The sequence below is a fragment of the Stegodyphus dumicola genome, chromosome 11 (genome assembly GCF_044657685.1).
Source record: "Stegodyphus dumicola isolate Sdum_Otavi_A_Nest chromosome 11, ASM4465768v1".
Taxonomy (NCBI): Eukaryota; Metazoa; Arthropoda; class Arachnida; order Araneae; family Eresidae; genus Stegodyphus; species Stegodyphus dumicola.
Genome location: NC_140778.1, coordinates 84,105,664 through 84,128,870, shown reverse-complemented (window position 1 = coordinate 84,128,870; position 23,207 = coordinate 84,105,664). Strand labels below are relative to the sequence as shown.

The 23,207-nt window shown below is 33.5% G+C and overlaps 1 protein-coding gene across 1 annotated transcript in view; it reads right to left on the bottom strand.

Annotated features, from left to right (window-relative positions):
• Positions 1 to 23,207, bottom strand: part of superdeath (Suppressor of ER stress-induced death) — a 219,089-nt gene that overhangs the window by 95,961 nt on the left and 99,921 nt on the right. The window contains exon 2 of the mRNA XM_085826940.1: positions 5,381 to 5,536. Within this exon, the coding sequence (XP_085683066.1) occupies positions 5,381 to 5,536 (156 nt within the window). The remainder of the gene's footprint in view (positions 1 to 5,380; positions 5,537 to 23,207) is intronic.

Here is a 23,207-nt window from a genome sequence, read left to right as displayed (position 1 = left end):
GTCACTCAAACTTTATTTTGACTCTCTTATTTTTCTTAAGAATAAAAATGTATCGCGTAGGCAAAAAAGACAGCTTCGTTTGTATATGTTTAATTAGTTAAAACTGATAGCTCTTTAGTATTGCAATTTTGGCAATGAAAGCAATTTATTCAGGAAACGCTAAAAGTTTTGAATTGTTGTTTTATTCACCGTGTTTAGGAACTTTCTTTTCCGCCTTAATTTTTCGCAGCTGTTGGTAGTGAATACATATTTCCTAGTTATAAAGTGTTTTAAATCAGCGGTCGCCAACCGGTGGTCGGTGATAATTTTTTGCTGGTCCGAAGAAAAATTGGGACATTATTTATATTTTTATGAAGATTCAGTTTAAAAAATGACGAGTAACAAAAGCTATTATAGAATATGGATTATACTTTTTTTTTTTTTTAATTTTAGCTACTATTTTTAGCGAAATTCCTTCTGAATTTAGCAAATTTTTAGCTACTTTTGCAGGTGTATCTAGCGACATTTGAAAGTGAGAGTTGGTACCCATGGATATGCTGCTGTTATCAATATTAGAGTGAACTGGACATCTCTTTCCTTTTGAATTGCAAACATATGCTATTGTAGTCGTTAATAACACAGTTTTTTTCTGTGTCAATAGGCAACTTGATGAATTTTTATGAGAACCATCTGCATTCTTGTTTTCAATTGCATCATTGGAAATTTCCGATTGGTTTGTCTAACTGTTGATCGATGGCGCCATTGCTGAGTAAGCGATGATTATTATGTTTACAATAATTAAAAATTGGCAGCATAACAGTATCAGTTTATTGATATTGCTTTGCCGATTTATTCTTGCTCTTCGTGAAGTTTCTTTTCAGTGATATGGAAATGTGAAGCTTTCTGTACAAGAAGGTTAAGATTTTTGTACTTTTCATGTAATTTTTCAGTGTGAACGAAATATGTGCTGTTTGCTGATTATGATTGTATAAATGTATTTACCTTTTTTTAATTCATATTAGTGGTCTGCCAAATATAAAATTATATAGGTAGTGGTCCGTGAAGTTCTAAGGGTTGACGACCGCTGTTTTAAATGACGCGAAGATTCGTATTTTCTATTTTTAAATTTAAAGAAATCAATTTTCAGTCAAACCATGTAAGATATTTCCTCCCTTCTTTCGCCATAATAAAAAATAATAAACTAATTCGTTGCAAAGAATAAAATGCAAAATGCTTCACTTCCAAACAGCAAAAATATTTGCATATCAAATATCTAGGTCAATTTTTGTATAATCATATTCATAATCTCAGGAATCATATTCAGAAGCTGAACGGAAATTTGTTTTCATTTAGAATAAGTTTTCTTATGTTTAGCGATTATGTGACGAGGATTTCTATGCAGATTATACTGTAAAATATTTATCAACATAATTTTTTACAATTTACAGTCACTGCACTGCGAAAAAAAGAAAAAATTAGAAAAGAGTGATTTACTTTTAATACCGTGTGTTCAAGGTTATCCATCTCTGCAACATGATGAGGACTGTGTGTACTATTTCGTCTTTTTTGGTCGGTTACGCGATAAAATGTTTGATCACAACAGTGAAATCTGAATGTTTCTAATGGCCTATGTGCCCTTACCAGTCTCATCCAGTCCACCATGCAGTCATGTGCTTACCAGTCCATGTCATGTGCTTACCAGTGCTTGTCAGTCTTACCAGTCCATCATGCTGTCATGTGCGCGTGTCAAATGTTCCAGTTATTTAAAGCACATTTTCCAGAAAATTTATAATTTAATGGTGATTATAAATTTTCAGTGTTATGATATGTGCAAAGTGATTCAATATTCTAGATTGGTGCTTCAAATATTGATGTAAATTCATCGGGGAAGAAGTAAAATTAATAATAGAAACCAGAGCTAAAGCAAAACAAATGAACAAAAAAATTGAAATTGCACAATTACTAACGATAAATTTCCGTGTGCCATCTTCGATGGATCCAATAATGTTATCCCCATCGATAAGTTTTGCTGTTTGTTTGAGGAAAAATGCCATATATAGAGATAGATAGATAGATAGATAAAGTAAGATAAAAATATGTAAATAAGCTTTATAATTTAACTTAGCATCTTAATTCCTCGTTTTTAATTTGGATATTTCCTCTCTGTATTCTAAAAGTAGCAATTAGCTTTTCTGGATTGCGCCATTTCCAGATTAATCCGCAACATGACGACGTTACGCAAGAACTAATTCGGAACTAATTTCTTCTAATTCGGAACCTAAACTCACAATTTTGAGAACTGAAACCCTTATAACCTAAACCAAACCTTCTCTTGGTGAGCTTGGATAACTGCGCACTTTAGCTTCTACCTCTTTGCGGTTTGGTACGCTATTTCGCTGTGCTCTCTTCCTATCGTAACAGTACCAAAAATGTAAATGTCCTTGAATTGGCGCGATTAAAGTGCTAAGTAAATTGTGTCCACAAATGTTAATTGAAATAAAGATGGAGATTTCATCCGCCTCGTCTGCTAAGTTGGCTGTTCATTACGGATTCAAGATTTAAGTGTTCTACGCAATCAGAAGTCTTCCTCTTCAATATAGATCTACATTCTCGCAATTAAGCGTAAGTGAAAACGAGACTGAAAGGAAAGTTGCTTTTATTGAAAATTCACTGTTAGTTAAATTAAGTAAATCTCCACCGCTCCCATAAAAAAATCAGGCTGAATGAATGATTCTCAGGACAGATGTCTAACTTTTCAATTTTACTTTGCTGAACTCTAATAGAAGCAATTAGCAGCTTTTCGTATCAACCAGTTTCATTCAGTAAGTTTGTGCCTTATGATATCAGATTTAATTGGTAAGGGTATAAGGTATTTCTCCCACCTTCTTGGCATGCCTTCGTGGTGTTGTGGTCTGCACGCTGGGCGCGTATCCCACAGGCCCGTGGTTCGATTCCCGGCGAAGGCATTGCTCATTTTTCAATTTTTCTGCTTCCAAAATACCTAATGTCTCTGCAAGAGAATGACTAATGAAAGCAGAAAAACTACAGTCGTTAGATTGTAGCAATTATATTATTCATTGTAATATACTCTATATTTCTCCCCAGCAGCGGCGAAGTGCTTAAATATTGCTGAATACAGGTTCGAACACAGGCGAACAGATTCGCTGCGTGGTTTGTGTTGGCACCTGATCGTCTGTGCTATGCAAAAACTTTCGCTTCTAACGTAGTTGCTTAGCAACGAATCTTGTAACGCGTATGCGTCAATATCGTTTGTTTTTGTAATTATTTTTTATTAGCTTGTTCGATGAGAAATTTGTTGCTTGGATTTTTGAATGGCTGCTAATTGAACGGTTAATTTTCTAATAGAATAAAAGATGGATTAGAATTAGATGGAATAAAAGAGAAAATTAGTTTCGTTATTTCGTAGCTACAGACCATAACAGTTGTTTTCGTGGTTTTCCCCGTATAAAGCCAGTTTCCTTAGAAAAATTCTCTACGAAAGCGTCCCTTCCATTAGGCAGATACAGAGACTATTCGCACAATTTTCAGACGATTTCCATTGCATTTATAGATAACCTTTTGCCGTAAGTTGTTTTGTTTTAAATGTTCTGTTTGATAAGTCTTATTCTAGTCTCTTTTGTACATCGTAATTTCCAAGACAATCAAGCCTTTTGTAATATCGGAAGAGGTATTTTATCCCAGTCCTCTATAACAGCATTCCAATGTCCAAGGAGATTTGTTGTTGGTCAATCCGCTTTTTGAAAAACCAAAAGCCCCAAAATACACGAGTAATAGATACATCAGGAGATTGTTAAGGATATGACTGAAGTGTATGGCCTTCATATCCATTTCTTGTTTAATTTTTTCCAGGAAATTAACAGTGGATTTTGACGAGTGGCTGCTTGCTTTGTCTTGGTGCAGTTCTACTGAATGATGGCACTGTAGGTAAAGAAAGGGTGTTTCATATTTGAAAATTGGGTATAAAATATGTTCCTGATAATATCTGCAGTTTATTTTTTCCCATTCTTTTTATGTTTAATTTGCCGTTATATGAAAAACCAACAACAATCATAAACCCTTTTGAAAATCTTTCTTTAAATCCTTTAAACCATGTTTGAAGATTTTGTTATTCTTTTTGATGATGACAAATAGATCTCTTTTTATTGGAGTCATTTAATGATACCCAAAATTCATCTATTGTCACATTATTTTTCCATTTTTGTCCGGATAAATGTCAGCATGGAGTCCGGATAAATGTCTGCGTTCGGCGTATGTCATGGAGAAAGGACGATGCACATTATGCTTGTTCTACTTTTTGGTGATTCAAATCGGCATTAATCACTTTATTAACAGTTGATACTGAGCATTTTGATGGTTTCTGCAACTTTATTTTGACTTATCGGGTTTGCTTTTAACATTTAACTCCTAACCATTGCAACATTCGAAACACTCCGGTTTTTCCTTGGATATGCATCTGGAACAATTTTTTCACTCGAAGCCAAACTTTGAAGTTTTTTCATTTCTTATTCACAATATTACTTATCGTAGCTTTAGACATCGAAAACCTATGGCTTTCACAACTTTTTTTAATAGATATATATATAAATCAGTTTCTTCGGAAAGAGCACAAACATAGCATTCCATCCACTGCTTCTTTAAAAACGCCATTTTGTATGAAAACAAAACTGTCAAGTAGCAGACGATAATTTATACTTTCAAAAATATAGTTGCAGTTAAAAACAAAATTACAAGCAGACGATGTTTTTTAACAGCAAAAGCAAAATCGGCTAAGAACAGCTAATTAACAACAGCTTGTAGCTCTCGTGTAACATTCAAATAATCAAACTCTGCAATTAAGGCTGAAATAAGTAACAATGGTTTATATAAAGGCGTCATAAATACTTTGTTATTTCGGAAAGCACTGCTTTAAACACTTTTAGAAGAAAAGGATTCGAATTAAAACCTTTTAACTAGAGCTGAAAAACGTTGATAAGGAACATAACTCAGTTTTAAGATTAAATTGTATTTAATTTTAAAAACAAAGATCTGTATTTGAAGTTGTGAGCTTCGGTGTATTCAAAGACCGATAATCACTATGTATAAACAATGTTTTACTCATATAATGATTTGTTCTCCGTGCCTCGTTGATTACAAAATTAACTGATGTGAATTTTTTATCGCGATCGCTACCAATATTTATCAGCCAAATAAAAAATCTTTAACATTTTTGCTTCTGGAAAAATTTGGGAAATTTGTGGGAACAGAGAAATGATTGACTTGTCAAATTACTTCAACTTCTGTTATAATTGCTGTGGTCGAATTTGATAAAAGTCCTTTTTTAATGCGGCTCTTTAACCAATGCAAACAAAACGCATGAAGCAGATGGAACAACTCAACTTACCTCCTTTCTGTTTTGTAGATGGGCATGTTGGAGAGACTCGTCATGTTTGCCCAGTGGACGATGGTTATGTTGAATGTTGCTTTTAAAGCAGGCTCGTCGAAACAAGGGAATGCTCTTCTTGCATCCGTCGCTTGAAATTGGGTAGTTGCCAACCACCTGTTGACAAAAAGAAAATGTTAGGAATTTAGTTAAAAGCATTTAAGTTTATAAAATATAATGCACTTATTCACCTGTGTAGAATTCTGGAATGTTTCTGTAATTTGCTTCCCTATGCAAAAAAGATTTGATTACCCTGTTGTGTTTTTTGGGATAAATATGCAAAAAATGCCCGTCTTCAAATTATGTGATTATTTTCAGTGTATCCTTTTGTTTCTTTCCAAAATATATATTGTTGCCTGCGTACGGGTTCGTAATAGATTGAATGCATAACTTTTGACACACACACACAAGTGCCGAGAACTATCTAGTACCTTCCACTTCTCGAAATTACTGGTAGGCATGTGAGGGCCGGATACGGTTACAGTTACATAATGGGATCAATTACAGTTATTCAGTTATATCAGTTATAGTTATAAAGGACTTGATTAAAATGTCACCAACCAGTTGCCAAGTTTGGCAATTTCTTGCCAAATTTTGCGACAAAAATAGTCATAAAAACCATCGCCATCTTAGCGATATCTCGCCATATCAGTTTACCTCAAAGTTGTATAGTAATAACCCCTGTAATCTTATTTTTCTGGCAGAGCTTCGTCTCTTTCAAGTATTTCATGTTATATTACGTAAAAAAATATTAAAATTTCACTAAACTTATCAAACACTTATCTCTAAACTTATTTATATGTACACGAAATTCGTGAGAATATTAACTCGGAGAGGAGAGGGAACTCCAGATTTTGTTTTAAAATTTTTGTACTAAACCTGATCATATGAAAGTTTGTTATACCATTTATAAAAATTCGAGATATTTAATAACATGAGAACATGTTTTTATTATTCAGATCAATTGTATTTGCAAGTTATCATGCGTTTCTAACCTACCACTGCTTAATTAGAAGACTAGGGCCAATGCCGGATTTACATATAAGCTGCACAAGCTATAGCTTAGAACCCCCACTTTCTTGAGGCCATCCCCAGAAACTGTACCCTATCCCATTAAAAAATTGGCTTATATTCCTCATAAAGGGCCCCATATCTCAAATAGCCCATATCTCGTCAAATCCAAATCCGGTTCTGACTACGGCCAAAGGCAGAATAGTCTGGAATGAAATTCTAAAGAAGGCAAAGGCCCATCATAGGTTGTTATGTCACTGAAGAAGAAGAAACCTGCCACCGGAATGAATGGAAAAGAAACGACGGCAGGGACTACAGCCGTCATGTCCCATATCAGGTTTTTCCACTTCAGGCTTTTCCACTTCAGGCTTTCCCAATTTCAGGCTTCCCTCTCTGCAAATGTTTGGAATACTAATAACAAAGTCGAAATTGCCATTTCGACCTTTTTTATAAACTTTCATTTAGATCTGATGTTTGTCGCTATGGTCAAAACTTTATCATCCGTTTTTAGGCTACTTCCCGGTAACCAATCACATTAAAATTTTGTATATATCCTATTTCTGGATGACTATGGAGAATTATACTATATAAATCTAATTTATATCCTAAGTCGCACTTTCGAGACATGGAAAACGCCAGTTGAATTTCGTCAATCGGCCCAGTAAAACGGGGAATATAGAACTGTCCTCCCCCCCCCCCCGCAGTGTACCATACAGTTTAATGGAAATAAAACATTAAATAATTGTCTTTACAAAATTCATCGACAATTTTGTGTCTTAAATAGTACCGAAATAAGAAAATTGAATTGCATTGTCAAAAGTATAAGGCATTACCTTTATAAATTTATCAATTGAGCCCCACGCTTTGATTATTTATGATATAAAATTGTAGATGAATTTTGTTAACATAATTATTTAAGTTCTTCTTTCCAGGAAACTATATAGTAAATTTCTTTCTCTTTCTAGTTTTTTAAATGATTTTATGAGTTTTACATGAAAGCTCATTTTATAATTTTTTTCCCCTATATTTTTATTTTTGCTCTCTCTGTACAATAGTTGGTGCGGAGATATTTGTGGGAAATCGGGGAAAGGTGTTGACAATATGTTCAAAGAAATATTTAAAAAAAACCACATGTTATTATTCCATTACATTTTCATATTTACTGTGTTTAGCTAACATTTCTAATGATATTAATGCTGCATTTAATCAGGGTGTATTACACTTACAAGAATTATTATTCATGCATTCTTTCACTATCACGTGACATCGTGCTTTCCCTTTAGTGAGGGTTTTGAATGGATATGCTAAAATGGAAACTGCCCCATAGTAAGATGATAAAATCTTTCCTTGCCCCATAGTAAGATGATAAAATATTTCCTTGCCCCATAGTAAGATGATAAAGCGGGACAATATTTAGAAAAAGCCTCATGTGGCAAAGCCTGAAGTGGGACATAACCATATTCCAATCTTTCCTAGCTGCTGTGTTGTGACATACTGGTTGCACCGTGACATTCTAAGACATATGTCATCAAAATTTCTAAAATAGAACACAAAATCGAATCTTAACAGAATTTTTTTAAATGAAACGCAAATGTATTATGATTTACAACCATCAAACCGGAACGCGAATAAGATGGAAAATGGCGCGTTTACAGAATGTTTCCAAAATAACAGTTTATTTACATGAAAAATGTTGTAAAAGCAATTCTGCAGATATCAAGCAACAATCAGTTATGATGTCGAAATTCATGAAAAAAAAATAAGATTCCGATTATATCATATTTTTGTATCTGGACATGGACTTTCTTTCATCATAAGTTATAAGGTAATTCTGCAGTATTTTTTGTAAGTATTATTTCCACTTTCATAAAGTTTACAACTCCTGCAAATGAAAAGCACTGTTTTGACAAATGTGATCAACAATTTGAAAGATATTATTAAAATAAAACCATAAATTTTCATGCAACAAGAAAAAAAATCGTAAAGTACGTCCAACTAGACATCGGGATAAAATAAAGTAAATTTCAAATAATAAATACGCCACTCATGAAAAATAAAGCATCGTGAACAGTTAGCTGTGAACTTGAAATAACATGAACGATGACACAGCTTCAATGCAATAAAATGCCATTTTATATCTGTTAGTTTCTATTTATATGACCTAGAGTTCATCAGGTGGTAAAAATTACTGAAAATTGTTCCGTTGAATTGTAAGAAAAGAGTTACGGTTGACTTCACGGTTGTTTTGAGACATAAATAACAACATGAGGTTAAAAGACTCAGAAAAAACAGCGAATGAGAATTTTCACAGGAACATACGTCATTATTAAAGTCTCTTAGCCTAAATGATTTAGGAATATTATTTCAACTTGTTGCCATTCGCGTAGCGCAAAATGTCACAAACATTCAACAAATACGTTAAGAATATTTTTCCTTTATTTTATTAAATAGATAAGTGAGTGAATTTATGACGTAATCAGAACAAAATAAGAATACGTGACGTAAACAGAAGGCTTTAAATATTAATATGTTAATATTTAAAGAATTCTTAAAGACTTTCTAGAATTTTAAAAATTTATTTCAAAAATAAATTTCTTAATATTTAATATTCTTTAATATTTATTATTTTTTAATTTTATATTATTTCTTTAAATATTACCTTTTTCAATATTTATTATTTGAATATAATTTATTTTCTGGATTATACGCTGAAGTGACAAAAGTCATGGGATACCTCCTAATATTTTGTCGGTCCTCCTTTTGCCCGGCGAAGTGCAGCAACTCGACGTGGCATGGACTCAACAAATCGTTGGAAGTCCCCTGCAGGAATATTCAGCCATGCTGCCTCTATAGACGTCCATAATTGTGAAATTGTTGACGGTGCAGGGTTTTGGGCACGAACTGACCTCTCGATGATGTCCCATAAATGTTTGATGGGATTCATGTTGGGCGATCTAGGTGGCCAGATCATTCGCTGGAATTGTCCAGAATGTTCTTCTAACCAATCGCGAACAATTGTGGCCCGGTGACATGGCGCATTGTCATCGATAAAAATCCCATCGTTGTTTGAGTACGTGAAGTCCATGAATGGCTGTAAGTGATCTCCAAGTAGCTGAAGGTATCCATTTCCAGTCAATGATCGGTTCAGTTGCACCAGAGGACCGAGTCCATGCCATGTAAAAACAGCCCAGACCATTATGGAACCACCACCAGCTTGAACAGTGCCTTGTTGACAACTCGGGTCCATGGTTTCGTGGGGTCTGCGCCACACTCGAACCCTACTATCAGTTCTTACCAACTGAAATCGTGACTCATCTGACCAAGCCACGGTTTTCCATTCGTTTTGGGACCAACCGATATGCTCACGAGCCCACGAGAGTCGCTGCAGGCGATGACGTGCTGTCAGTAAAGGCACTCGAGTCGGTCTTCTGCTGGCATAGCCCAAGGAAGACAAATTTCGCTGTCGTACGAGGGACACTGTCCTATCAGACACGTCCCTCGTACGTCCCACATTGATTTCTGCGGTTATTTGACGCAGTGTTGCTTGTCTGTGAACACTGACAACTCTACGCAGACGTCGCTGGTCTCGGTCGTTAAGTGCAGGTGGTCGGCCACTGCGCTGTCCATGGTGGGATGTTATGCCTGAAATTAGATACTCTCGGCGCGCTCTTGACACTGTGGATCTCGTAATGTAGAATTCCCTAACGATATCCGAAATGGAATGACCCATGCGTCTAGCTCCAACTACCATTCCGCGTTCAAAGTCTGTTAATTCTCGTCGTGCGGCCATAATCACGTCAAAGCCTCTTCACATGAATAACTTGAACACAAATGAAAGCCCTGCCAAAGCACTTCGCATTTATACATTTTCTACGCGATACTACTGCCATCTGTATATTTGCATATTGCTATACCATGACTTTTGTCACTTCAGTGTATATACTAATTATGTAGTCGTATACTTTTTAACTCACAAAGAGACATTATATTGCCGATTCGATTTCGTTATTTAAGTTTAACCAGTCGCAGAATAAGTGACGGTAACATAAAATATGAAAGTTTTCATACGAAAACTTCACTACTAATGTAACATTGTAAACCTCAAAGCGTTTACAAACGTTCAGATTTCTACATCGAATGCATTTCTAATTATTCGTCTTCTTGGTCTAAAATGTAAAGGAAGATTTTTGAATCAGTGATTAAATAAAATTATTTGATTAAATTTTTAATCAATGATTTAGTCCTAAACTAATGATTCTTAGATTAATTTCTTGCAATTAAATAAATCAAGTTTAAAAACAAAGTATAATAGAATTTATGAAATAGCTGATTCTTTTTCTATTAAAATGAGTTATCGTAACACCTGTAGACATTACTTTCAATCCAAGAGTTCCTAATTTCATTTGAATTCTAAGCTATACTCTAACCCTCCCAAAATATATACTTTTCTTTCTCAGAAAAAAAAAAAAAAAAATCTGAAACCATTCAGATTTTATATTACGGCCAAAGGGGCCTTTTTTTAACGTTTTGTGTGTTACATATATTTATTAACTATCATGTTCTTCGCAGTTAAACCATAAAATTCCATTCAACAGCAATATCCCAAAATATTTAAAAGAGCATATGTTTAGAATTTCCGATACACAGTCTCGCGCACTGGAGATAATTATCCCCCCCCGTACAGTGTTGCCTTTGCTCACTTTGAAATTGTTGAGTTTCTTATTCAAAAACTAATAAATGCTTTACAAAATATGAAATGGATAATAAAGCAAATTCCAAATTTGGGCTTCCAGATGCACATATTCGGGTGGAGAGGTACGTTATTCAAAATTTGATGATTCTAGGTAGTGTTGTTTTATCACAATGCGAAAAACATACATACATTTATGCAGATTCTTCATTATTTAATTTCTTTAAATATAATACAGGGTTGTAATATTTGGTGGCAACAAATTAAAAAGTGATTCGTCGTTTATAGTGAATCAACGCAAAATGCCTAAACGAAATTAATAGCTCTTCTGGGAAAATTGCCCCTTTGGGCTAAAGGAAAAATAAATTCTGAAATGTTTAAGGTTTTAATGGTCGCCCAAAAGAGTTTGTTAAGGTTTTTTACGCTCTCGCTGAGATTACCTGCTACATTCACTTTTGCTAACCCTTTTTTTTTTTTTTTTTTTTTGTCTTTTTAGCATTATTCTTAAACATAATCTTCTTCATAACAGCAAAATTACAAAAAGTTCAAAAGCGTCACAACAGTATACGTTTAGAATTCCCGATGCAAGTATTGACATATGTTCTGTTTCTAAGATGGCTTTACAGAAAATGTTTCTTTGTCATTTTATTACTAACGGTTCATGTGTTTACTTTATTTATTAAATATCAGGTCTTGGCGCTTCGCCACGTAAAATTCGATTCAAGGGCAAAGTCACAAAATATTTAAAAATAGCATATCTTTAGAATTTCCGATCTCACGCGCTTTGCAGATAAAACTGTTTTTTTCCGTAAAGTGTTGCCACTGCTCGCTTTGAAATCGTTAAGTTTGTTATAATAAAGTTTCACAGAATGTAAAATAGACAATAAAACAAATTCGAAATTCAAAATTCGGGCTCCCAGGTACCCATGTTCGGGTGGAGAACTCCGTTATTCAAAATTTGATGGATCTAAGTAACATTGTTTTTTTTTTTTTTCCCACAGTACGAGGAACATGTAGATTCCTCTTTATTTAATTTCTTTAAATATAATGCAGGAAGATAAAATTTGGTGGCAAAAATTTGAAGAGTGATATTAAGGTATTTATGTGTCTCGACGCAAAATGCCGTTTCGAGACGAATTTCCCATTCAGGTCTAACGTCCCTTTTGGACTAATTGTAATTTGTTTAATTGCCAAATAAAATAAAATTTTTTAAAAAGTAAAGGGCTAAACATTTTAATATACTGGTATAAATTTAGAGAAACCAGTTTTACAGATGGCCAATTATACTTAATAAAATCTAATGCAATATTTTGCATCCTATACACTGTCAAAACAAATTAGATTTTGCTTACAAATGATCAACCGAAAGTGATTCTTTACTGAAAATTCTTTGGTGTCTAAAAAATGGAATTAATTGGTGGGAGCTCATGTTATGGCCACACTTTTTTTAATGTCATAAGATTATAAGGATCAAATTTAAATTTTTAAAATTTCTAATCCAAGAAGAAACAGAGGCTAATCAAAAGAACAGTTTTATGTAACTTAGCAGCACTCTGAATTATGTTTCTCTGATCATTCCATCGTTTCGAAATGTCCGTCAACAAATAGTCCAACAAACGCTGATATAGCGAAAAAGCAATTTTCAGGTAATTTTGACGAATGTGATGAAACTGATTATTCCGCGCAGCAGCAAGTTTGATCAAAGTAGAAATGGCGAAACAGGCGTCTCTGAACACACATTTAAATTTTTGGTTCATATGCTACATCAGATATTTAAATGTTTAAAATAAAAATAACGTATTTTTATGCAATTAAAAAATTAATTAATTCAGTCCTGAAATTAATTAATTAAAAGTTCGGTCCAGAAAATCAACAAGTTTTGCTTGGTTTAAAAAGCCGCAAAATTATACTGTAACCTAACGGTAAATGGCAACAGTCAGAAAAGTTTTAAAAGAAAACGGTTAAAAAAAAAAGAACAAACAAAACTCAACCGTTAGTTACAGATTCGACAGATTTTTTGCATGGACATAACTCTTCCTCTTGTCCCAGAGTAAATTTCTTTATGTTATATTTTTATTAATTTTGGCATGTAAGGTTATTTATATGGTGTTTGTGCTTAATTAAATCCCTTTTGTTAAATGCCCAAAGTTTGATTCGATTAAATTTTACCACTTTTGCTTAACAGTTTTAAACCCAACCGTCAAAACAACACTGCCATACTTATTTTCAATCACAACGAAATCAGATATAACTTTCCATTTTAATCAAATGAAAAATAATCTGGATTTTTAAATTTTCAACCTTGATTTGCGAAGTTTGAAATGTAAACAAATGGCGGCGTCATTAGGCTTAATGGAACTTACACAACTTTTAAATTGTTGATAATTCTATAATTATTGCATGCAAATTAACTAAAGGCATAAAAACCATAATCGGAACATAAGAACACCATAATTCAATCACTTTTAAAGCAAAAAATGCACAGTTTACCAAAATATAAGAATAAAAAACTTAGCTCACCGCGCCGAGTAACCGAGTGGTTTTATATATTTCTATACATTGTAGGATTCCTCACAGTGTAATGCTGAGTTACTGTTGAACGTGAAGAATTTTAAGAACTGATAAACGAATAATCACTTGAGTTCGTGTGACAGGAAAACAAGATAAAAATGTAAACTAGCCCTTTATTATTCCAACTAACAAGTTTAACAAACTCGTCTTGGAGTGTACAATAAAGCCGACACTTGGGCTTTGAACTTAAGAGACTAAGAATAATACTAAACTAATCTAAACTAAAAAGACATAGCTGAAGCTATCAAAATTCTAACTAAGTTGGCCCCTTAATGTTAATAGACTGCGAAGCTATCAAGGGCCTAAAGTACGGCCGAGCGTGATAATAGCTTACGAGAGAGTAGCCTAAAGAGGCGGACGGGTGCAGACAGAATACATGGTAACTCTCTCACTAAGACCGAAGAACTTCGCGGTTAAATACCGCTCTTCCTCATTATGTATTCAGACGTGATTCTAAAACTACGTTCTGGCCGGAAGTAGTGAGTTGAAGTTAAGAATCGACAGGAAAGAAACTTTAACTCAAAATTTAACTGTTAATAAAATTAACATAATCCTTACAACGTATATTTATATACATTTGGGGTGGCTGATTGCAACCAAAAAGGGAGGTGCGTATCTATACATTATTACAATCCCACATACAAAATTTTAACGTTCTGAGGCTACTCGTTTTTGAGTTATGCGAGATACGTATATACGTACGTAACCTCGTACGTATAGATGTCACGGAAAAAAACTCTTCTGAATCCATTTTATATCCGTTTCACAATCCATTTTGGGAAAAAACGTCCTTTACTTCGTACAAGGAAGTAAAAAGAGTCCCTTATTCTGTTCATAAGTACAGAAATGACTACAAAAATCGTTCGAATGGATTCGAGAGCTGTCAAAATGAATATTTTCGTTGAAATATGGTACCCGAAATATTTCACAATTACAGCACTTCTTTTACTTCGTACAAGGAAGCAAAAATTTGAAATGGCTGCGTTTTGGACTTCTTGTTCGAAGCCATTTTTCTGTATCTCAACAATGGCGAAGTGTTATTAGTAGTAATTAACATGTTGTTGTAAATTAGTATCTCAAATCGCGGAACAAACGTACTCGGAATACGTTAGAATATGAATGGCAGCCAATTTCTCTTCGAAAGCTGTCCAAGAAGGCATCCTCCACCTTAGGCAGATCGCCTTCGTAAGCGTTACCACAGTCAAGCAAATAATTTTCTTACTTAGTAGCGGGATTTTATTGTAGATAAAACTTTATTTTCAAGCACTAATTATTTTATTTCTATGACATATTGTATTTTTAAGCGCAATGCCATAAAAGAAAAACATTATTACGAATTTTTGATATACAACTTTATCTTACTTACAGAATCCTCCCAGATATCAATTCAACCAAATTTTAACAAGATTTGAAATATTCGATCATTTAAATAATGGATTCTGTGTTATGTATACGTTATATTATATTTAATTATGATTTTATTATAATTTTAATTGCTGCTAAACTAATGCAACATTTAATAAATAACTGACTCGAGAAATAAAACTTTATAACATAAACAAAGCAGTTTTTCAAAATTCTAACATGTTAAAAAAAATCCAGCAATTGCACGTAACACACTTTTTTTGTTTCTTTTTGGAGTTACTTCCCATTTGCCTAATTACTGTAAACAGCGAAACCATTACAAGCCAAAGGGCTTTTTAAATACAGAATTTTTCGCTAATTTCATTAGCCATTTTTTACAACTACTTTTAAACGCAAATTACAAGGCTTGACTTGCCTCGAGTAAAACGAGCGAACGCTTTTAAAATAATAAAGCGGACAGCAGGTGCAAGGCCGTAAACAGGCGATAAAATTAGAGAGTAAAAAAAAGAATCTGTAATAAAATCTTCATAAAAGCAAAAAGCATTTTTTAACAATATTCCTTTATCTCATTTGACACACGGTTCACTATGTGCTTTACTATCCAACACAGTCCATAAAGAAATAAGCAGAAGACAAAAAAATTTGGCTTATAAAAAAGAACAAAGAAAAAAGGCTTAGCAAAATAAAGTTAGAAATACAGGACGAAGAAACGGTTATCTTATCGCCAGCTGGAAAATAAAACGGTTTTAGGGTCTTCTTTTTCTCGTTTTTATTTATTTTTACTTTATTGTTTCCTGAAAGGAAATTAGAGAGCATTTACACACAATGATCTCTAAAAACGCTAATAGCATAAAAAAAAAATATTCCACGACTTGTACAAGAGACCAAAAAAAAAAAAAAAAAAAAAATTTCCTGTAATAAATTTCAGTCAATGAACTCCAGTGGATTAACTGCTATTGAATGATCTCATTATAAAGAATTTTACGCGCAATTACGCATGCGCTTTTGTAAGTTTCTTTCTTCGTCCCATTTTCTGGCATATACGACGACCTACATGAAATTTAACCTGTTTAACGAGTAAATGTTATTTTTTGAAATATTATTTAAACAAACTTAAATCTAGTTGTTTTGTTTTAAATTTTAGTTCAGACATTTTAAATGCTATGCTCCAATGGATAATTTTTCTAACGTTAAAACGTACTGAAAATATACTTTGTTTATCGCCCAATTATTTATTCTAAATTACTTTTTATTTTCTGTGTGTGTGTAAATGCATTTTTTAATAATTTTACCTTATACATATTGTTAGTCCAAAGACTCTTTGTCCCTGAAGGACTATTGTTTTCGTTTTGCGATTTTGCGTATCACTTTTAAAATTGTTGCCACCATATGTTAAGAGTCCTGCATTGCATTTGAAGAACATAAATGATGAAGAATCTGCATAACTGTATGTATATTTCTCGAAGTGTGATAAAACAACGGTACCTAGAGCCATCCAATTTTGAACGACGTAATCCTACTGCAAATATGGGCATTTGAAAGCCCAAATTTGAAATTTGGAATTTGTTTTATGATCGATTTCCTATTTTGTAAACCTTTAACGAATGTTTGATTAACAAACTCAAGGATTTCAAAGCGAGCCATGGCAACACGCTACGGGGAAAAAAAAAATCTTTTTATCTCTAGCGCGCGGAACTGTGTATCGGAAATTCTAAAGATATGCTCATTTAAAAATTATTTTACGGCATTGCTATTGAACTGAATTTTATGGTTTAAGTGCAAAGAACATGATATTTAATAAATAAAGGTTAAAGGTAACACACAAAACGTTAAAAAAACGCCCCTTTGGACGTAATTTAAAATCTGAAACCTTTAAGATTTTTGTTTTGTTAATTATAATTTGACTTTCAGACAATTTTTTTTTTTTTTTTTTTTTTTTTTACAAAAACGTTTCTTTGCTTCCTTGTACGAAGTAAACAGTAAACGAAGTATTGAAATCGCGAAACATTTAGGGTGCCATATTTCAACGAAAATATCCATTTTGATTGCTCTCAAATCCATTTGAGTGATATCTGCACTCAAGGACAGAATAAATGACTCTTTTTTCCTAAACGGATTGTAAATTTAATTTAAAATGGATTCAGAAGAGATTTTTTTTTGTGTCGTCTGATGTACGAATGCATTTATCTCGCATAACTCAAAAATGAGTTGACGTAGAACGTTGAAATTTTCTATATGGGATATAAATGTAGTTGTGCACCTCCCTTTTTCATTGCAATCGGCCGCACCAAACGTATGTCTTCCCCTACCTCCTCTTGATAACGTTAAATCAAATTTTAATTGAATTCCTCTGGTTTGAAAACACTTTGTTGATTATTTTTATTGGAAAATATTAGGATTTTACTGGTTTTGATTTTATTTCTTTATGTCTTTATTGAATTATGTTATAAATTTCTTACTTATATATATATAGCCGTCTTGCTACCTAGCTCGGTCTGCTCATATATACATTTTTTTAATGTTGGTAAATTGTGCATTTCTTGCTTTCACAGTTTATTAAATTATTGAATTCAAAGTGCCGTTGTTAAATTATGTTATTCTTATGCTCCGGTTAAGGTTTTTATGCCTTTAGTTAATATGCAGGCAATGGTTGGAGAATTATCAACAATTCAAAATTGGCGCTAAGCCTAACGAGGTCGCCATTTGTTTTATATTTGAAATTTTTTAAACCAATGGCGTGCCCTGAGCCGACTTCGGCTTTGCCACTACTAAGAGCAGAAGTGGAAGTCACTTTATTATGGAGGCACCTTATAGGTTTATCCACTTGACCTCCTATGAAGGGACCGACAGTTAGAGCCATGCCTTCTCCGGGATTCGAACCCAGGCCCTATGGTATCGCAGTCGGCTTCCCTAACCACTATACTTTCTGGGCGGCACATTTCAGTATTACAATAGTGAATTAAGTCAGTTGATGAACACGTTTCAGTATCTTTTTGCCAGTGGGATCCAAAATTAACTTTCATTTTTGTGCACCGAAAATTTGGTCTTTCTGCCTGTTAGCAGAACTGCTTGTTTTTGTGTAGAAACTGCAATTTTAATAGTAAAAATTGTTTTCTGTCTTTAACTGTATTTGTTGTTTTAGGTTTTTCTGAATTTTATAATTTTTAATGAAGATGTTTTGAGATTTTATGTATTTTTGCTTTGCCGCGAAATGAGAAATGAATACATTGAATGAGAAATATATCTCTTCTGAAATTCGAGGAAATCATTTGAAATGCAGTGCTGCAAAAAATGTGTATAATTTAATAATGCCGTACAAGGAAGTGCATGTGGTGTCCACATCAGATATTTATATTCACAAACTAAAACCAAATACTTCAGTTAAAATGCTGACAGAACTCTGTCTCCTGAAAATACGAAATTCTCTACTGTAGAATTCCCCCGGGTTCTTACGTTATTCAAAATTGGATAGCTCTAGGTACCGTTGTTTTATCACAATGCGAGAAGCATACATACATTTATGCACATTCTTCATCATTTAATTTCTTTAAATGTAATACAGGGCGATAATATATGGTGGCAACAATTTCAAAAGTGACTTTTAAAGCTTTCTACGCAAAATGCCAATACGATATTAATAGCCATTCTGGGCTAACGCCCTTTGGACTAATAAAATCTTAACACTTGTGATGAAATTTACAAAAATAATTTTCTTCTTTCTTAACCTACTGTATCCTACTTGGAAATATTGGGAAAAAATTAAAATTAAAAATAAAATAATTTTGTACCCACTTACGCAACATATAACATTAGAATCAACTTTAATAATCTTAAGTATGTAGTATTTTTTTATAATTGCCAACGAGGTTTATTATCGGTTAAATATATTTATCAGAAATTGTACAAAGTAGATATATAATTACAAATAAATAAATATTTAAATCATTTAAAAGTGCGTTTATTGCTCTTAAATCTTTTAGTTTGTTCACCTATGCAATTATAATTTGAAAGATAAATTAAAAATCTTATGCTATATCGAATGGCAGCAATTTAGAAGCTGGCTGTTCATCACGCGGCGTAGACGATAAATTAAAGATTTTATATCTTGTGTGATGCCAGGTTACCGGGATGATAAATGACATTGTAGCAAGACTAAGATATCGTAATGGTAAGGAAAAAAAATTCGAGTAGAAAATCATCTAAATTTATTTGCATATAGTCTTTTGACAATTATGTGTAATTTATCTCTTGAACACTGCAAGAAACAGAACTATAAATTATGTTTTAAGATAAGAAATCTTATCTGAAAGTCCATGAAGAGTTAGTATTATTGTGCAAATGTGAAGAATAGATTACGATAAAGTCTAATATTCTGGCAATCATATTCAGCTTGAAAAAAAAAAGAAATTTATGATTATTAATGGCAACAATAAAACCAGTTCGGATTTCTGATTCACATTTGGGGAATGATGCAATTTTTACTGTATGGCTTTTAAATTCCGAAAACATAACTTCTGTCTTACATTTTGAAAATCTACAAAAAGAATCAAACGAAACAAATACACATTTTAAAAACAGAATTAGTATATTAGAAAGAATTTTAATGCAATATAAAAATGCAACCTTGAAAGTGTGATATTGCTGTTGAATTGAATTTTATGTGGTTTAAGTGCGAAGAACATGATATTTAATAAATAAAAATAACACATAAAACGTATAAAAAAAGTCCCTCTGTAGGTAATATAAAATCTGAAAGCTTTCGGATTTTAATTAATTATTTATTTTTTGTTATCTTTTTTTATTGTTATTCTTCATTTTGCAGTTACTTTTGTAACAGCTTTAAATAATATTAAAAATCTTGTAGTTTAAATAATTTAAATAGATGAACATTAAGATATTTGTGAATGGCAATATTTGAAACCAGACTCGAGTGCCTCGTGCGACTCTCGCACGAAGAATGCAAATTATTTTTAAATGTATAGTAAAGAATTATAATAAGTAAGTTTACTAAAGTAATAGAATTGAGATATTTTGAGGAAATATAAAGAACACAGTGTTCGTTAATTTTAAACATAAAAAAATGTCCTACTTGGGAAGAGCTCGTAAGGAAGCTTTGCAAAATCTCGCGGCTGAACTGGGAGTTCATGTGACTGCAGATATGAAAATAGTCGATTTAAAACAGAAAATTGTTGAAAGTAGTGATTATGATGAAGTATTCATCAAAGGAGTCTTAGACACAATAATAGAAGAACGGAAAGAGAGGGAGAAAAGAGAAAAAGAGAGAGAGGAAAGAGAAGAACGGAAAGAGAAAGAGGAAAGGGAAAGAGAAGAACGGAAAGAGAGGGAGGAAAGAGAAGAACGTAGGAGACAGGAAGAAGCAGAAGAGCGGAGAAGGAACGAACAGTATGAATTAGAGAGATTAAGACTTGAAGCAGAGACAAAGTCTCAAAATACCGGACAGATCCGGCCGAAAACGGAGCTGCGTCACCTTATGCAGAAATTCGATGACAAGAAAGGAGATATCAGTCTATATTTGCTATTGTTTGAAAGGCAAGCAGAATGGGCTAAAATTGATAAAGAAGAATTTGTATCTCATTTACTAGGACTACTTCCTTACGAAGTAACCCAGTTAATAGCTAGAGAACCTTCCGATAAAGCTAAAGACTATGAACACGTGAAAAATTTATTGTTAAGACGGTTTTTAAACCGTTACTTAGTTTACTAAGCCCGGAAAAGTTTAGGCAGAAATTTATGAAACATCAAAAGAGTACCGAATCCACATGGGTGGATTTCAATTATGAAATAGAAAATTATTGCAAGGAATGGGTGACTGGTCTACGAGTTAAGACTTTTGATCACTTGCTAGATTTGATGGTGCTTGACCAACTTTAAACGTCGAGTTCCTCCTGAAATTCGAGATCATTTTCTTGATGAATGGGTAGAGATGATTTCATCGAAAAAATTAGCTGAAAAACTTGATGCCTATGAAAACGTTTGCGGAAACTTTCAAAAGAGGCCTGTAGTGGATCGGCAGAAAGAAAGATACAATGCACTAACTCAAGGTAAATTGAGTTCAGATAATAAAAATAAAACTGGAAAAAAAATGTCATCAGGATTTAATACGCAAAGCTTGTTTCATAGACCTAGAAGTCCACGTTCAGATGATAAATATGAAAAACGAAAGACGCCACAATGCTATCAGTGTGGGTCCTATCAACATTTAAGGCCCCAATGTCCAAAACTTAAGAATAGGACTGAATCTCCTGCTAATCTTAACAGAATTAGTGCAAAACCAGAGGATAAATTTCTATTACCTTATACTAGTATGGGTTACGTAAATGGTCATAAAATTCCTATATTAAGGGATTCAGGTGCTAGTATTGATATAGTTTGTCGCAAATACATCACGCCGGAAATGCTGACAGGTGAAAATGTGTGGGTGCAATAGCCATTAGACTTGAATCCAACCTGTTTACCATTGGCTGAGATCGAACTAAATTGCGATCTTGGGCGAGTAATAACTAAGGCTGCCATTATTAGAAATGAACTCGACAAAGGAAGGTATTTATTAGGCAATCGAACTTTTGCACTGTTGAATAAACAAGGAAAGGAGCCTGATAGTTGTCCTCACCAGGTTAATGCTGTCTCTACTAGAGCTCAAAGGAAAAGAGAAATAGCCGAAGAGAAGCTCTTGGAACCGATGAAGGAAGAAAATAAAGCATCCAGAGATGTTTTTGAAGAAGAAGATAATTTACCGGAACTAAATACGGAAGATGAAGCTCTCATAAAACTAGTAAAAATTGACTCAGAAGAAGTTGCACGACTTCAGCTTACTGATAAGGAACTGTCTAAAATCATCCAAGAAGTTAAAGAAGGTACATGCAAAAATGAAAACTATAGTCTGACAAGAAAAGAGCTTTTAGTTAAAAAAACGACTGATAAAATGGGCTTTGAAAGACAGATTGTAGTTATACCTGAAAAACTCAAGTTGTCAATTATAAAGATGTGCCACGAAGGAACTTCTGGTCATTTGGGTGTCAAAAAGACCAAAGACAGACTTGCTAGATATTTTTATTGGACGAGGTGTTACAAAGAAACTGAAGATTTTGTAAGAACCTGCGATGCTTGTCAGCGCGCTGGAAAAGGAAATGACAAAAAGAAGGCTCCAATGACATTAGTACCAGTAATTTCCGAAATATTCACTAAAATAAATGTCGATGCTGTTGGTCCGCTACCTATTTCAAAGACTGGAAAAAAATATATTATTACAGCTCTGTGTATGTCGTCCAAATATCCAGATGCTGTTGCGGTGACAGACATTTCTTCACCATCTGTGATTGATGCTTTCTTACAGGTTTTCAGTCGTATGGGTTTCCCAAAAGTGATCCAAACAGATCAGGGGACCTCTTTCGTCAGTGCTTTGACGGAGGAATTTTTGGAGCGTTTCGGAATTAAACATGTAACAAGCTTTGTGTATCATCCGCAGAGTAATCCCGTTGAGCGATTCCATAGAACGCTAAAAAGGGAGTTAAGAGTCGTATGTATAAGAGCGACTTCTGATTGGGAGAATTATCTACCATCAGTTCTTTTTGCTCTCAGAACAGTCACACGCGAAAGCACTGGTTTTACACCAGCAGAATTAGTTCATGGCAAAAACCTACGAACGCCAGTCACTTTACTTTATGAGCAGTGGCTAGAACCGATTGAAGAAAGTAATAATGTTGTCAGTTACGTTTTCGAACTTACTATTAATCGAATGAGGAAATGCCAAGAACTTGCCGTGGAAAACATGAAAGAAGCTCAACAACGGAGGAAAACATGGTACGATCGAAACGCAGTGAAAAGAGAATTTACTAGAGGAGATTTAGTTCTCGTTTTATCAACGAATCGTCAAAATAAACTAGAAGTATAGTGGAAAGGACCTGGAAAAATAGAGCAGAAAATTTCAGAAACCAATTATATTGTAAGTTTCGAGGAACAAAATGAGCCAAATCAAGTATATCACATTAACATGCTTAAACCATATTACAAAAGACCAGAAATGATTAATAGGATAACTGAAGTGGAAGGAGACTTAGAAATGGACATTCCTCGTTTACCTTCCAATCCAAGTATATTAAATTTCTCGGACATCATAGACAAGAATGAACT